General features: G+C 39.3%; 1 protein-coding gene across 4 annotated transcripts in view; it reads right to left on the reverse strand.

The window, feature by feature from the left end:
• ALMS1 (ALMS1 centrosome and basal body associated protein) overlaps positions 1 to 18,121 on the reverse strand; it is a 218,818-nt gene that overhangs the window by 108,828 nt on the left and 91,869 nt on the right. For all 4 annotated transcript variants that reach the window (XM_077959164.1, XM_077959165.1, XM_077959166.1 and 1 more), the window contains one exon: positions 8,237 to 10,101. In XM_077959164.1, the coding sequence (XP_077815290.1) occupies positions 8,237 to 10,101 (1,865 nt within the window). The remainder of the gene's footprint in view (positions 1 to 8,236; positions 10,102 to 18,121) is intronic.

Below are 18,121 nucleotides of genomic sequence, written 5' to 3' on the forward strand. Positions count from 1 at the left end.
CATAAAGAACGAAACTGGAGGAATCACAATATCTAACTTCAAATTATACTACAGTGCTAAAATAACCAAAACATCATGGTACTAGTTTAAAAACAGACACATAAGACAATGAAACAGAACCAGAAAATGCAGAAACAAATCCACACACCTACGTTGAACTCATTTTTGACAAAAGTGCCAAGAACATACACTGGGGAAAAGATAGTCTCTTCAACAAATGGTGCTGGGAAAACTGGTATTTACATGAAGAAGAATGAAGCTAGACCTCTATCTTTCTCCATATACAAAAACCAAATCAAAATGGATTAAAAACTTAAACCTAAGACCTCAAACCATAAAACTACTACAGAAAAACATCAGGGAAAATCCTTAGGATACTGGTCTGGACAAAAATTTCTTGAGCAATACCCCACAAGCACAGGCAACCAAAGTGAAAATGGACAAATAGGATCACATCAAATTAAAAAGCTTCTTTACAGCAAAGGATACAATCAATAAAGTGAAGAGACAACCTACAGAATGGGAGAAAATATCTGCAAACTACCCATCTCACAACGGACTAATAACCAGAATATATAAAGAGCTCAAACAATTCCACAGGAAAAAAATCTAATAATCCGATCAAAACACTAAAACTAAAAACTACAATGAGATATCGTCTCACCCCAGTTAAAATGGCTTATATCGAAAAGACAGGCAATAACAAATGCTGGCGAAGATGTGTAGAAAAGGGAACCAACCCTTGTATACTATTGCTTGGAATGTAAATTAGTGCAATCACTAAGGAGAATAGTTTGGGGGTTCCTTAAAATAACTAAAAGCTGAGCTACAATATGATCCAGTAATCCCACTGAATCCCAAAAGAAAGGAAATCAGTATTTGGAAGACTGATTTTGCTACTCAAAAGCGATCTACAGATTCAATGCAATCCCATGTTTATTGCAGCACTGTTCATGGTAAGCTAAGATTCAGAAGTAGCCTATGTGCCCATCAATAGATGGATAAGAAAATGTGGTACATATACACAGTGGAGTACTATTCAGACATTGAAAACGATGAGATCCAGTCATTTACAACAATATGGATGGAACTAGAGATCATTATGTTAAATGGAATAAGCCAGGCACAAACAGACAAACATTGCATGTTCTCACTTATTTGTGGGATCTAAAAATCCAAACAATTGAACTCATGGACACAGAGAGTAGAAGGATGGTTACCAGAGGCTGAGAAGGGTAGTGAGGGGTTTAGGGAGAGATGGGGATGGTTAATGGGCGCGCGCGCACACACACACACACACACACACACACACACACACACCCCAAAAAACATAGAAACAATGAATAAGACCTACTATACCAGGTTACTATAGTCAATAATAATTGTACATTTTAAAATTACTTAGAGAGTGTAATTGGATTGTTTGCAACTCAACGGATAAATGCTTGAGGGGATGGATACCCTATTCTTCACAATGTGCTTACTTCACACTGCATGCCTGTATCAAAACATCTCATGTACCCCATAAACATATATACCTACTCTGTACCCATGAAAATTAAAAATAAAAAAAAATTTCTACAGCTACCCCAATCTTTAGCAATTACCACCCAGAGCAGTTAGCAGCCACCAACATCGAAGTAAGACCGCCACCAGCAAAAAGTAACTCACTGAAGGTTTAAATAATTGTTAGCATTTTTAAAAAATAAAGAAATTATAAATTAAGGTATGTATTTTTTTAAGACATAATGCTATTATACACTTAACAGAATACAGTATAGTGTAAACATAACTTGTATATGCACTGGGAAAACCAAAAATTCATGTGATCGGCTTGACTGCAGTGGTCTGTAACTGAACCTGCAATATATCTGAGGTATGCCTGTAAACCTATAGGCTTAAAAAAACTCAGCAAACCCCAAACAAGAGGTACCAAAGAAATCTATACCAAGAAAAAGAAGACATTACATTAAAAAGACACATACACACACTTGTACAGCAGCACAATTTGCAACTGCAAAGACATAAAAACCTAAGTGCCCATCAACCAATGAGTAAAGAAAATGTGGTATATATACACATTGAATGAATACCATGGAATACTACTCAGCCATAAAAAGGAATGAAATAATGTCTTTCGCAGTAACTTGGATGGAGCTGGAGGCCGTTATTTTAAGTGAAGTAACTCAGGAATGGAAAACCAAATATTGTATGTTCTCAGTTATAAGTGGCAGCTAAGCTGTGAAGACACAAAGGCATAAGAATGATATAACAGACTTTGGGGACTGCGTAGGGAGGTTGGGAGGGGGTTGAGGGATAAAATACTATATATTGGATACAGTGTGCATACTACTGTGGTGATGGGTGCACTAAAATCTCAGAAATCACCACTAAAGAACTTACCCCATGTAACCAAAAACCACGTTTACCCCAAAAACTATTGAAATAAAAATTTAAAAATTAAAAAAAAGAAGAAACCCATATCTAGAATCATAATCAATGTGCTGGAAAATGAAAATAATCAGAGAAAAATGATACATTGTTCTTACATAGAGAACAATGACTCAAATGACTATGAATTTTTCGTCAGAAACCGTGGAATCCAGATAGGAAGTAGCATATTTTTTAAGTGCTGAAAGAAAAGTACTGCAACCCAATCACATGATCCATTTAAAAATCAATTAATTGGACTTGATCAAAAGGAAACACCTTTGTTCTTTGAAAGACTTTGTTAAGAGGATAAGAAGACAAGTCACATACTGTGGAGATATTTGCAAATAACATATCCAGAATATATTAAGAACTCTCAAAACTCACCAATAAGAAAGCAAACAACCCTATTTAAAAAGCACTTCACCAAAGAGGATGGTAAATAAGCTCTTGAAAAGGTGTTCATAATAATTAGCCATTAAGGAAGGACATGCAAATTAAAACTATGTTGAGATACCACTGTACAACTATAAAAATTGCTAATATATTGACAATTTACACATTGTTGAGGATGTGGAGTAACTAGAATGCTCACCCATTGCTAGCAGGAATGCAAAATGATACTCTGAAAAACTAGTATTACAGACACTCTGAAAAACTAGTATTAGTTTAGCTCTGAATAATTCTTACAAAGTTAAATATACACCTATAACATATAACTCAGGAATCCTCTTCCTTAGTATTTACCGTAGAGAAACAAAAACCTGTATATAAATGTTTACAGCAGTTCTAATTTTAATGGTCCCAAACTAGAAACAACTCAAATATCCTTCAGTGAGTGAATGGATAAACAAACTGTGGTAATCTGTACAATGGAATTACAATAAAATATTATTGCTTTTAATGCAGCAATAAAAAAGCACCACTGATCTACACAAGATGAGTCAAACGCATTTTGCAAAGTAAAAAAATCAGACCCAAAAGTCTGTTACATATTTTATGATTCCATTTGTGTGACAGTCTAGAAAGGCAAAACTCTAGGGAAGAAAACAGACCAGGGACTGCCGGGGGTGAGTGAGGGGTCAGGGGAAAGACTGTCTCCAAAGGAACGGCATGGAGGAGTTTTGGGATTGATGGAACTGCTCATATGAAACTGTAGCAATGGATAGAATTGTAAAGCACAGAAAGTGAAGTTTAGAAGTACATAAATTTTTAAAGGTCAACCAGGATATGAGGCAAAGATGGAACACAGAATGTGACTAACGAATCTAACTATATTATAAATGAATCATGTACTCACACTGAAGAGTATGGGGCAGGGAGATGCTGACTTAAGAAACTTTAGCAAACGGCAGTTTTGTCTAGATATTTTAATGATAAATTCAAAACTGCAGATAAACACTGTACTCTGGTTGCAGAATTTGTTTTTCATGTGGGTATGGGTTATGAATTCTGAAACTACTTTATTTATATACTAGGGTAAATATATTGTAGATAATGAGAGCCAGTTTTATCGCTATTAGAGACAGAAGTTACAAATAAAGAAAGGGAAAAGGCTAGAATCAACTCTGTGGATCTGTACTGGAGTCAGAGGTATCAATATGGACACATGGCTTAAAACACACACACATATTAAAAGATACAGATATGAGTATACACATAAGTTAACATATCTACCTATATTTCTTAGCTTTATTCACTGAGAAAGGCTAAACACAGCAACATCCCACCAGCAGTGAGCATGCCAGGTACTTACATCTTGCTTTCTAAATACTATCCTTCTTCCTCCCTTCAAAAATAAGAGGGTTTTTTGGCTGGGCACGGTGGCTCACATCTGTAAATCCCAGCATTTTGGGAGGCCGAGACGGGCAGATCACCTGAGGTCAGGAGTTCAAGACCAGCCTGGCCAACATGGTGAAACCCCATCTCTACTAAAAATACAGAAAATTAGCTGGGCGTGGTGGCACGGACCTGTAATCCCAGCTACTCTGGAGGCTGAGGCAGGTGAATTGCTTGAATCCGGGAGGTGGAGGTTGCAGTGAGCCAAGATCATGCCACTGCACTCCAGCCTGGGCGACAGAGCAAGACTCCACCTCAAAAAGGAAAAAAAAGAAAAAAAAAAAAAAACAAAACCAAGGGTTTTTTAATGAAACAGCTGATTCCACGTCTGGGGCAGGGTACAGGAGCCAACCTGAAAGCGCTCCAAATAGCTAAAAAGAGAACTTGAGCAACAAAAATAGTAATGGTAGCATTGGATTATAATCCAAATAATGAAATAAACACTTATGAGTCTACAATAATGCAAATAAATAACCTAAGGCAGAATAAATGAGGGAAGAACAATTCTCCTTACAGAGGAATTCCAATTAACAAATGTAGAAGAGATGGAAGGCATGAAAAAATTAAAACACCACAGTAATAACTGCTACAGCCAAGATCCACTCATGAATGCTAAAATTAGTACTCAAAGTTTAAGCAGAAACAGGTTATTTGCACAGTCTAACAAAATCTCCCTCAAATGTTTAGTATCTCCAAAGGAAAAACAGTAACTTTACAGTGGAGAATCTTAGCAGATACCACTTTAGCCAAGTGACCAAGGTTAACATCACCAGTAACGCATATCAACATAATGTGCTCTCTGTTGCGACGCACTGAGAATGCATAACCCTAATCTAACCTTGAAACATCAAACAATACTAAATTGAAGAAGCTTCTTCAAAATAACTTATTAGCACTCTTCAAAGTGTCAAGGTCATGGAAGACAAAAAAAGACTGGGAAACTGTCATAGATTGGAGGAGTCTAAGACATGACAACTAAAATGCAAGATGGAATCCTGGGTTGGATCTCAAAAAAGTTCATTTGTGGAAAAACCTGGTGAAATCAATGTTATATAGTTTTATACCAAGAAGAATTTCTTATTTTGATAAATATTTTATGGTTATATTATGGTAAGATGTTAAATGGAAGCTTCAGTAAAGGTTACATGGACAACATCCCCCAATGACACCAACCTCTTGGTATTCAGGACCCTGTGTAATTCCCAACCCTTGGGTGAGAGCTTTAGACAGTGACTCATTTCTACTGAAGAGAATGTGGCAGAGGTGACGAGATGACACATCCAAGGGTAGGTAACAAAAAGACTGTGGCTTTTGTCTTGGGCACCCTCTCTTGCCCTCTCACTGCCTCACTGAGGGAAGCTTAGGTGTCATATTATGAGTGCCTTATAGAAGCAAAAAGCCCATGTCTCTGGCCAAAGCCATGGCCATGTGAGTGAGGCTGGAAGCACATCCTCTCAGGCAAGCCCTGTGATGAGACCACATTTGTAGCCAATACTTTGTTTGCAACCTTGTGAGACAACCTAAGCCAGAGGTACCCAAATAAGCTACATTTAGATTTCTGACCTACATAAATTTTCAGATGTTTATTAAGTTGCTACATTTCAGGGTAACACAATACACAGCAACAGATAATACAGAACCTCTCGGTGCTATTTATTTTGGCAACTCCTCTGTAAGTCTAAAATTATCTCAAAATGGAAACGTTTGAATATATTTTATACATACATACTTTATAAATATTTTATACACATATACTTTATAAATTTTGAGGCGGAGTCTTGCTTTGTTGCCAAGCTGGAGTACAGTGGCGCAATCTCAGCTCACTGCAACCTCCGCCTCCCTGGTTCAAGCGATTCTCCTGCCTCAGCCTCCTAAGTAGCTGGGATTATAGGCATGTGCCACCATGCCCGGCTAATTTTGCATTTTTAGTAGAGATGGGGTTTCTCCATGTTGGTCATGCTGGTCTCAAATTCTCAACCTCAGGTGATCCGCCCACCTTGGACACCAAAGTGCTGGGATTACAGGTGTGAGCCACCGCGCCCAGTCCTTTATAAATATTTTATAAACTATTATATATATATTTACTTATATATATGTTTTTTGCATCTGTGTGTGTGTGTGTGGTTTGAATTATTTACGGACTGTGGAGTTCGATAAACCTAGGTTCAAATGCCACCTCCAATGCTCAATGGACATGTGATCTTGGGCAAAATATCTTCTCTAAGTCTCAGGTTTTTTAAATCCACAACTGAGATAATAATATCTATTTCTGATTATTACACTAAGTATAAGCATCTACTACAAATGTACACCCTGAGCAAATGGCATTATTGTTAGTTCACATTTATAATCATCTATTATTTTCTTCTCATTCATAGCTTTACCTGACTTTTAAGGTATTCAGTACAATACTTTAGCATTTAACCTTCGAGGAGTTTAAAAATTATATATGAAATTGTCAATGTTTTAATTTCTAAACTTTTTTTTTTTTTAAAGTATCAATACTGACCAGCCTAGCCAACATGGCAAAACCTCATCTCTACTAAAAATACAAAAATTAGCCAGGCATTGTGGTGCACGCCTGTGGTCCCAGCTATTCGGGTGGCTGAGGTGGGAGGATGGCTTGAACCCAGGGACGGAGGTTGCAGTGAACCAAGATCACATCACTGCACTCTGGTCTGGGTGACAGAGCGAGATTCTGTCTCAAAGAAAATTTTTAAAGGTATCAGTACTGATCTCTATAGCACTCTACTGTTTATAACACTGAAATCAGAGATTGACTTTTTTTTTTGCCCCAATCTATTATCGCAATCCCTAACTTTTAGAGCTGTAAGGGACTTTTCAGCATTCCAACCCTTTCCTTCTATGTATGAGTGCCAAGGATATTAAATGAGTTGTCCAGGATCGTGGCTGGAAGAAGAGTTGGAATGAGGGTTCAAATTCTAGGACAGAGTACTGTGTAGGGGAACAACTCCTTACTTTGATTAAACAGAATGCATTTGAATACTCTTTATCTTGCCTACAAACAACATCTTTTGGCACAAGTTTTCCAGCAGGAAAATAGAGATCTCATCACCTGCTTCATAGGATCATTATGAGAACTAAGTAAGATAGCATATGTAAGTTCCTTATTGCCATGACTACTACCACATGTAGATTATGAATAAACATTTCTCTCACCCTCCTTTCCAAGCCTAGTGCTCTCCACTGTGGTACGATGCCTCTTCAACTATAAGGTAAAATACTAAACATACAGGTAGTTCTGTTTTACCACATGGTAAGAGGCTCATTAAAGTAAAACCGAATTAATGGCAAAGTGCTAAAACTCGGCTGAATAATATAAATCTAACGGACTTATGCCTGAATTGGGTTTCCTTTCCTACAATACTCTATGAGGTGGGGCATCATATCAGGAAGCACACTATGTTGACTGATGTTTTACTGGTGATGCTAATCTTCATCATTTGACTAAACTGGTATCTGCCAGGATTTTCCACTATAAAGCTACTTTCTTTGTAAACACTAAATATTTGAAGGAAGTCATGAAATAGAACCAGAGCTGGAGGAGAGAGAGAGAGAGGGAGAGGGAGAGAGAGAGAGTGACCAAGCACCCACGTACATGGGCACAACCTCCAAAGGAGATCCTCAGCATATGTCCAACATAGTAAATAAATTAGTAATTGTATCATTGGATGATCAAAGATTCCTTTCAAGGTCATTCAGTTTTTTAAAACACTTGATGTCAAGTCTTGCCAAGAGCCCCCTGAAAGTATAAATGCATTACTATCATATGTTCTCTCTTACTTAACACATTTATTCCTTGAAAGACTTCTAGTAATTAGTCAGACACAACCTCCACTCAGAGAAATCACACAGCCTTTTCCCCAAGAACCAATATCTACTCAAGTATTTGAAACATTTTATCACAAAGTCCATCCAGCTTGCTTGTTATCACAATGAGACTCACCGATCTGCAGATACTGGGGTCCCCTCTGGATTGGAATGTCCTTCGAAATCTGAAATGTTCACTTGTATTTGCCTTGAGGTTACTATCTGGCTATTCTGAGAAGGTATAGTTTTCAAGTCCTGAGTAATAGTGTTACTGTCTGGAAGAGAAGGCTGTACAACTCGGAAATCCAGTGAAGATTTAGGTCCTAGAAAACCTAAAGATTCTTGATCCTGTACTACAGGTTTACTGGTCAATAATTTGGAGGTTGGTTCCAGTGATCTCGAAGATACAGTATGTAAGTCAAAGTTAAACTCACTATTCATCCTCGCTTTAGAAGCAGCATCCAATGAATGGCATCTTTTATCTAAAGTTCCACTATCCAACTTGGAAGAAGTCTTGGGACAAAGAGTTATACGAACACAAGAAAGTGCTTTTCTATTTGAAGGAGGAGTAGATGCAGATGTTGCTAAGGTACACTGATTTGGGGCTGACTGGGAGACCACATTATTGAACTTGGCTTCAACATTTATACTAGAAATGTGTGATTTAGGCTTATGTTGATTATTCTTTTCCACTACACAATCCTGACCTTGAGGAAAGGGAAAATGGTGTTTACTCATTTGGTCATCTACACCTGGCGCTTTGCTTTGGCATTGTTCAAGAGAAATGGGAGAAGGAAGGTCTGAAGCTATAGAATCCTGACCTTGAGGAAGGGGAGAATGGTTTTCTCTCATTTGATGATCTACATATGGGGCTTTGCACTGTTCAAAGAGTTCTCGTTGTTCAAGAAAAATGCAAGAAGGAAGGTCTGGAGCTACATAATCCTGATGTTGAGGAGAGGGAGAATGGTGTTTCCTCACAGGGTCATCTGTATGTGGGGCTTTGCTTTGTTCAAAGAGCTCTCGTTGTTCAAGAAAAATGCAAGAAGGAAGATCTGGAGTTACAGTTACATTCTTCTCTTTTACTCCTAGTCTGGAACTCGATCTGCCTACTCCTAGGGTGGAACTTGGTCTGCCCATGCTAATAAGGGTATGGTTATCAGAAATTTGAATTTCCTTGAAATTGCTACAATTTGCACTGGTACTGGGCTCAGAATGATTGCCTGTAAAATCTGGTCTTTCTAAGGGTTTTTCTTCTTGACAAGAATGCTCAAAATCAACAGATAATTTTTGGCTTTGCCTTCTACCTTCTGCTAAAATAGTCACTTCTTTATCTGGTGAATTACTATGCATTTTAAATGATGAAGGGGAAGAGGATTTCTGTTTAAGATCTCTAGGAGGATTTTGTTCTTCAGTGAAATGAGAATTAAATACCCCCACAGATGCTCCAGTACACTGGCTACCTTCAGTAACACCAACCTTAACAACAGAGGAATTGGAAATGCATTTAGAATGTCGGTGAGATGAAAAAGTGATGGAGGTAGTAAACTTTTTCACGGGTTCTGGGGATGGCATTTGTGTTGAAGAATGAAAATCCACTTTTTTAGGTGGCACAAAAGCAGGTTCTACTAATTCTGACAGCCAAGGGTTCATCTTTTCATGGAATGGCATTCGAAGACCTTTGCTGATTTTGAATTCATCAGGTATAAAGTTTTGAAAAGGGGAATGACTTTTTAACTGCAAGGAATTCCAAACTTTGAAATGGGAGTTGTTCTGGTCTAAGGATGCAGAAAGGTTGACGTGCTTGGCTCTACATGATGATGGGCTCTGACGTCCTCTGGTCATTTCTGAGGGTTCAGCAGATCTAAAAGCACAAGAGTGGCTATCTAGTTGTGGTTGTTCAGAAGTTAGAGTCCGGAAACATCCTTTTTCATGGCTCTCAATAATAATGTGACTACATACAGCTTCTGGCTTGCATCCCATTCCACGTGGACTCTGTAAACCCTAGAAGATATAAACAAACAGGTTCTTATTTGAAGTAGTCCAAGTAGTTACATACACATTAGTTTTATACCCACGCTAAGATTAGACCATGAAGATCATGTCATTCTTTTATAATATAACAGGACAAAGAGCACAGCAAGAAAAAAAGATAGTTAACTACAGAATAAAAAGGCTCACAATGATTAAGACCACTCAGAGAGTTCTCCTAAAAATTTCCCACTAAAGTAAACAGCAAAGATTATTATTGTCCACCAGTAAGTATTCTCATCTTTCTTTTAATAATAGAAATCCCTTACTCAAATTTTTGCTAGCCACATAGCCACCAAGTGGGAGGCATTTCCTGTTTTTTTCTGCAGCTAGTTGTGACCACATGACTAGGTTGAGGCCAATGGGATATGACTGAAGGCATCAAGTACAACTTCCGCTTCCTGTCCTTAAAATCAAGTTCTTGATCTGCGTGTTCCCCTAGTATCACCACCACTATCACCACTATTTTTCTCACCTGCTAAAAATGGTAATGCATGGAACAACCTTGGAAGTCATGTGTAAGGACAGTTTAGTTGTCCAGCCAGCTTGGGTTCCTGGATGACATCAAGGAACAGAGCTCACTTTCCTAACATGAACAATGACGTGAAAATAAAATTCTATCTTATTTGAGCCACTGTATGTTTGGCTATTACAGAAGCTTGACCTACATCCTAATATTTGACCCCTAAGAATGGCGGGAAAAAAACCAAGACCTTGTTTCCTGGCACACAGGATCGGTACTCAAAGCTACCATAAATATAACATTTCTTTGAGGTTTCTGTGTTTTACCTATAAAGTCATTATAACTTGGCATTCTATTTGATGATATAGCAACATCTGATTCCAGATTAAAATATTTTAAATTATGCTGCATCTCCCCAGGTGATGAACTAGATGTATTTTTGATGGCAGCAGCATCCCATCTGCAGTGGCTGCTGCCATGATGCCAGTTGCAGTGGGGAAGGAGCAGCTAGGGCTGCTCACTCTACTGAGCTGGTGGGAGCTGGGAACAGGCAGAAGTCCCACTCCCTTTTGAGGTGGAGGGGCAGGAACCCCACCCTCCTGGGCAGCTGCAGCTGCCCAGTCACAGCTGTGGACCCAGGCAAGCCTGCAGTCTCAGGGACCTGGGAACTCCCCCTGCCCTTGCAGGTTCAAAAGTGCCTGCTCCCACTGTCTGGCCTCTCCCCACTCCTGGTGCCCGTTCCCATTACAGAGCAAAGTTGAGGCCAAGCCCAGGCACTGTCGCGACCCAGCCAAGTGTGCACACACTTGGGGCAGCACTGATACACCAGCCCCCTGCCGCCCCTCCAGACACTGGGCACCCACAAGCATAGGAGGGAGGTTGCAGGGGCGGGGAGGGCTGAGGGCAGCTCAGAGTGGGCCTGCAGGTGCCCCTTGACATGAACAGCCTGGGTGTGCCACAGGTACCAGAGATAGCAGAGAGATGGCAGACAGGCTCCTGGGCAGAAAGGGGAAGGTCACCGATGAAGCCATACCTTTAAGCCAGGGATCACTTGAAGGGCTGTCAGTTCCGCGGACAGGCGAACTTTTTCTGGGCCTGCACATGGACCAATTGGCATGTACCTACTCCCCTCTGAAGCCCATAAAAATCCTGGACTCAGCCAGACTTAGAGAGACAATAGAGCTACCCACTCCGGGTTTCCTCTCTGCTGAAAGAGGCACAGATTATGGGATGACCTGCATGCAGGTAGGAGCTACCCGTTCTGGGTCTCCTCTCTGCTGAGGGCTGCACAGACAATGGGACAACTTTGCCTGCGGACAGGAGCTACTCACTCTAGGTTCTCCTCTCCACTGACAGCTGGACACTCGTTGGGACGACCTGCCTACAGAAAGGAGCTACCCGCTTTGGGTCTCCTGAAAACTGTTCTGCCACTCGATGAAGCTCCTCTCCATCTTGCTCACCCTCTAGTTGTCCACATACCTCATTCTTCATGGATGTAGGACAAGAACTCAGGATCTACCAAGTGGTGGGACTAAAAGAGTTGTAACACAAACAGGGCTGAAACGTGCCCCCTCCCTGCCTGTCATGTTGCAGGGAACAAGAAGGAGAGACAAGCTGCGGCCTTTCAGGAAGCCCAGACATAGGGGGTCCCCGAGCCAGGACTATGACACCCTCTTTGGGGTTTTGTGGTTCCTGGTGTCTTCCAAGCTTCCAGTTGCCACCATGTTTCCCTTGCCCAGATGTGGGTCCCCACAGCAGAAGCCATGCACAGTACATTTTTGGTCCAGCTGCAGCCTTGCATGGAGCCAGCACCAGTGCCAGCACCTGGAGCTGCCTGCCCCACCACAGCAGTCAGCATGCCTGGCTGTGTGCAGTGGCTAGACCCCACACTTGCTTGCCCACACACCCTTCACCACTCCACGCCTGGCTCATGTTTGGCAAGTTTAAGATCCAGCACAGTAGTGTGAGCCAAGCACAGCCTGCCAGGCTGAGTGGGCAGAACGTGCCCAGCAGGTGTGAACAATATTCAGGCAGAAGGTGCTGCTGGCCACAGTGGTTTCTAGCTTGCAAAGTGACACCCTGAGGATCCTGTGACATTTTTCTTTCTTTTCTCTTCTTTGTTTAAGACAGGGTCTTGCTGTGTCACCCAGGCTGGAATGCTGTGGCACTATCACTGAAGCCTCAACCTCCCGGGCTCAGGTGATCCTAACACCTCAGCCTCCTGGATAGCTGGGACAACAGGCACATGCCACTACACCGGGCTAATTTTCTTATTTCTATTTTTGTAGAGACTGGGTCTCACTTTGTTGCCCAGGCTGGTCTCCAACTCCTGGATTCAAGAGATCCTCCTGCCTCAGCCTCCCAAAGTGCTGGGATTACAGGCATGAGCCACCGCACCTGGCCAGATGTACTTTTCTCTATTTTTCCTGCAAAGTAAAATTAAGCCCACTGGAAAATATATATAAAACAGATGTAAGAAGAATCTGAAAGATGTAGAGAAGAAGGCAGATTAGCTAGAGATCTAGGGACCTGAGGAATTATCCTGTGGTGTAATCCCTGGGTTTTCTTTATCTCTTGCATACACAGACTTGGAGCTGAAGAAGTCAGCAACCCAGGAACAATGGACACAGACAAAAAACCCTAACAAAAGCTTTTCTCACTAGCTAAAAACCCAGCAGAGGTAAAGCCTAGCAAAAGAGAAAACTTTTAACTAATAACCGTTCTACTCTAGCCAACCACCAAAGAAAAAACTAGACCCACTCACACCAACACCAGCAAAGGCCAAGTGAGGAGCCCAGGACTCACTTTCATCTCTGCTGGCTGATAAAGTGCTATCCCTTCCTTGTGGTGTCCGTGAAAGTCTAGGGAAGCCTAGACTATCCAGCAAAACAAAATGTTCCCCTCTCTCCCAGCTACAGGTTAAAAGAAAACATTTGTAAACCTCATGTCCAATAAAGGTCTTATATCTGCTAGACTTACATCTAACATATATATAGAACTCACAACAGTAAAAAGGAAAAAAAAGATAATCCAATTAGAAAATGGGCAAAAGATGCAGACATTTCACTTAACAGGATACAGAGATTGGAAACAGAGATATGAAAAAATGTGCAACCTCAAAAACCATTAAGGAAATACACATTTAAAACTTAGTAAGATACCACTACATACCTATTAGAATGACTAGAATAAAAATAGTGACAGTATCAAATGCTGGTGAGGACATGGAGTAGATGGATTACTCACACACTGCTTGTGGGAATGTAGATGATATAACCACCCTGGAAAAAGGTGTGGCCTGTCTTTCAAAAAACTAAACATGCAACTACCACATGACCCAGCAATTGCAATCCTGGGCATTAACCCCACAGAAACAAAGACATATTCACACAAAAACTTGCACATGAATGTTTACAGCAGCTGTACTGGTAAAGCCAAAAACTGGGAAACAACCAAGATGTCCTTCAATAGTGAATATTTAAACTGTGGTGCATTCATACTTTGGAATACTATACATCAATAAAAAAGAAAAACCACTGATAAACAAAACAATCTGGATGAATCTCCAGATAATTATTGTATTGGCTGAGTGAAAAAAAGGCCAATGCAATAAGGTTGCATACTGTATGTTATCATTTACATGACATTCTTGAAATTACAAAGTTACAGAAACAAAGGAACAAATTAGTGGTGCCAGGAGGTCAGTAAAAGGTGGGGCAGGAAAGAAGTGGAAGTAGCTATTATAAGGTATCATGAGCCACCTTTGTAGTGATGTAAATGTTCAGTATCTTGGCTGTATCAGTATCAATGTTGTGGTTGTGACATATTGTCATAGTTTTGCAAGATGTTACCACTTAGGGAAATTGGGTGAAGAGTATATGTGATATCTCTATATTATTTCTTACATGTGAAACTACAATTATTTCAAAACAAAATGTTGACTTAAAAAATTAAATACCACTGGACAAAATTAACACTTTAAAAATGTCATTTTTTTGCCCATCAATGATAGACTGGATAAAGAAAATGTGGCACATATATACCATGGAATACTATGCAGCCCTAAAAAAAAGAATGAGATCATGTCCTTTGCCAGGACATGGATGAAGCTGGAAGCCATCATTCTCAGCAAACTAACACAGGAACAGAAAATCAAACACCACGTGTTCTCACTCATAAGTGGGAGTTGAACAATGAGAACACATGGACACAGGGAGGGGAATATCACACACCGGGGCCTTTCGGGGGGTGGGGTGCAAGGGGAGGGAGAGCATAGGACAAATACCTAATGCATGCAGGGCTTAAAACCTAAATGATGGGTTGACAGGTGCAGCAAACCACCATGGCACATGTAATACCTATGTAACAAACCTGCACGTTCTGCACATGTATCCTGGAACTTAAAGTAAAATAAATAAATAAACAAATGAATAAATAAATAAATATTCTGTCATTAGCTGATAAAAATAGATGTAAAAATTTTATTTGGGCAAAAAAAAAAGTTTTTATTCTGTGGTTTCTTATTGTCTTGATACCTCCTGACATATTAGTGGGAAGTAAATATCCAAATTTGAGAAACATAAACCTATTCCAGCCTCTTAAAAGTATGCATGAGTAGATTTACACTCATCCCAAAATATATTTCTCTTCTTCCTTTCCAACACGTTACAAATTTTTTAACACTTCATGCTCTACCTCCTCCCATCGCATCTTTCAAGCTTTCATAATAACGTTTCCATTTAAAAAATTCTTGTAGCTTTAGTATTTGCCAAGTAAATTTCAGTATTTTCACATAATCATTTCCAGGTAATTTTACAACAAACCAATCGCATGTCATTAGATATGTAACAGGCTCTTAAAAGCTACTGTTTAGTTCAACAAAACCCAATATGTTTTTGTGATAAAATTTCTCAGCAAACTAGGAATGGAAGGGATTTCTTTAACCAGATGAAGAGTACCTAAACAAATTCACAAGAAAAAAACAAACAGCCCCATCAAAAAGTGGGCAAAGGATATGAATAGACATTTCTCAAAAGAAGACATTCATACAGCCAACAGACACATGAAAAAATGCTCATCATCACTGGCCATCAGAGAAATGCAAATCAAAACCACAATGAGATACCATCTCACACCAGTTAGAATGGCAATCATTAAAAAGTCAGGAAACAACAGGTGCTGGAGAGGATGTGGAGAAATAGGAACACTTTTACACTGTTGGTGGGATTGTAAACTAGTTCAACCATTATGGAAAACAGTATGGCGAGTCCTCAAGGATCTAGAACTAGATGTACCATATGACCCAGCCATCCCATTACTGGGTATATACCCAAAGGATTATAAATCATGCTGCTCTAAAGACACATGCACACGTATGTTTATTGCGGCACTATTCACAATAGCAAAGACTTGGAATCAACCCAAATGTCCATCAGTGACAGACTGGATTAAGAAAAGTGGCACATATACACCATGGAATACTATGCAGCCATACAAAAGGATGAGTTTGTGTCCTTTGTAGGGACATGGATGCAGCTGGAAACCATCATTCTTAGCAAACTATCACAAGAACAGAAAACCAAACACCGCATGTTCTCACTCCTAGGTGGGAAGTGAACAATGAGATCACTTGGACTCGGGAAGGGGAACATCACACACCGGGGCCTATCATGGGGAGGGGGGAGGAGGGACGGGGGAGGGATTGCATTGGGAGTTATACCAGACGTAAATGACGAGTTGATGGGTGCTGACAAGTTGATGGGTGCAGCACAGCAACATGGCACAAGTATACATATGTAACAAACCTGCACGTTATGCACATGTACCCTAGAACTTAAAGTATAATAATAATAAAAAAATAAAAAGAAAAATAAATAAATAAATAAAAAGAAAAAAAAAAAAAAAGAAAGACTCAGCACTAACATAATACTGAATGATGAAAAACTAGATGCTTTCTTCCTACAATCAAGAACAAGACAAGTATGGCCATTCTTACCTCTTCTATTCAATATCATATTGATGTTACCAAATTGCCAGGGCAACCAGGTAAGAAATTAAAGATATCTAGATTGGAAAGAAAGAAGTACAATTATATCTATTTGCAGATGACATGAACTTCTTACAGAAAATCCCAAGGAAACCAGGCCAAACCAACTAACACTAATAAGTTCAGCAAAGCTGCAGGATGCCAGTGCAATATATAAAAATCAACTGTATTTTAATACACTAGCAATTCACAATCCAAAAATAAATTTTTTAAAAAATTCAATTTACAACAGCAAGAAAAAGAATTAAATACTTGAGAATATATTTAGCAAAATAAATATGTCTAGTATACTAAAAAAAAATTGAATGAAAGAAAAGCAAAATAACTAGAAAACTGGCCCATTTTTATGGACTGAAAGATTAATACCTCCTAAACTAATCTAGAGATTCAAGTGGTAATATTTCCCATAGTAATCTAGAGATTCAACTCTTATTAAAAGCCTAGCTTTTTTTTTTTTTCAATAATTGACAAGCAGATTGTAACCCCAGAATAGCCAAAATAATCTTGAAAATGACATTGTTGGAGGACTCACTCTTTCCGATTTCAAAACTTACTACAAATCTACAACAATCAAGACAGTGCAGTACTGGCATAAGGACAGTCATGTAGATCAATGACATAGAACTGACAGTCCAGAAATAAACACTAACATTTATGGTAAATTGATTTTCAACAAAGAGGTCATGAAAATTCAATGGGGAAAGAAGTCTTTTCAACAGTGCTGAAAACTCAGTATCTATATGCCAAGATGAACTTGCATGCCATACACAAAAACTGACTCAAAGGAGAAAGGCAACAAAAGTAAAAGTCAATAAATTGGATTAAACCAAAATTTAAAACTTCTGTTCACCAAAGGACACCATCAACAGAGTGAAAAGGTAACCTAGAAAATGGGAGAAAATATTTGCTAATCATGTACAATAAGTCTTCACTTAACATCATCAATAGGTACTTAGAAACTGCATCTTTAAGTGAAACAATATACTGAATACCATAGGAGCTTAACTCTTGTTTTATCAATTAACCTATATCAGTTTGTTTTGCTATGCTATACATCACTTCACTTACAAGTCACAGTTTCCAAGAACTCAACAAAGATGTGAGGCAAAAACTCACTGTATCTGATATAAGGTTAATATCCAGAACATATAAAGGACGCTTACAACTCAAGAACAACAACAAAACCTGATTCAAAGATAGGCAAAAATAATAGACTTTTCTCCAGAGAAGGTATACAACTGACTAACCAAAAATGAAAACAAGCTCAATATTACTAATCATAAGGGAAATGAAAATCACCACCACAATGAGACATCACTTCAGACCTGTTAGAATAGCCATTATTAAGAAGGAAAAAAAAAAAAAAAAACCAGACAATAACAAGTGTTGGCAAGGATGTGGAGAAATTAGTACCCTCGAACACTGCTGGTGGGAATGTAAAGTGTAGCCCCTATGGAAAACAGCATGGGGCTTCCTCAAAAACT

This window comes from Macaca mulatta, chromosome 13, assembly GCF_049350105.2.
Source record: "Macaca mulatta isolate MMU2019108-1 chromosome 13, T2T-MMU8v2.0, whole genome shotgun sequence".
Lineage (NCBI taxonomy): Eukaryota > Metazoa > Chordata > Mammalia > Primates > Cercopithecidae > Macaca > Macaca mulatta.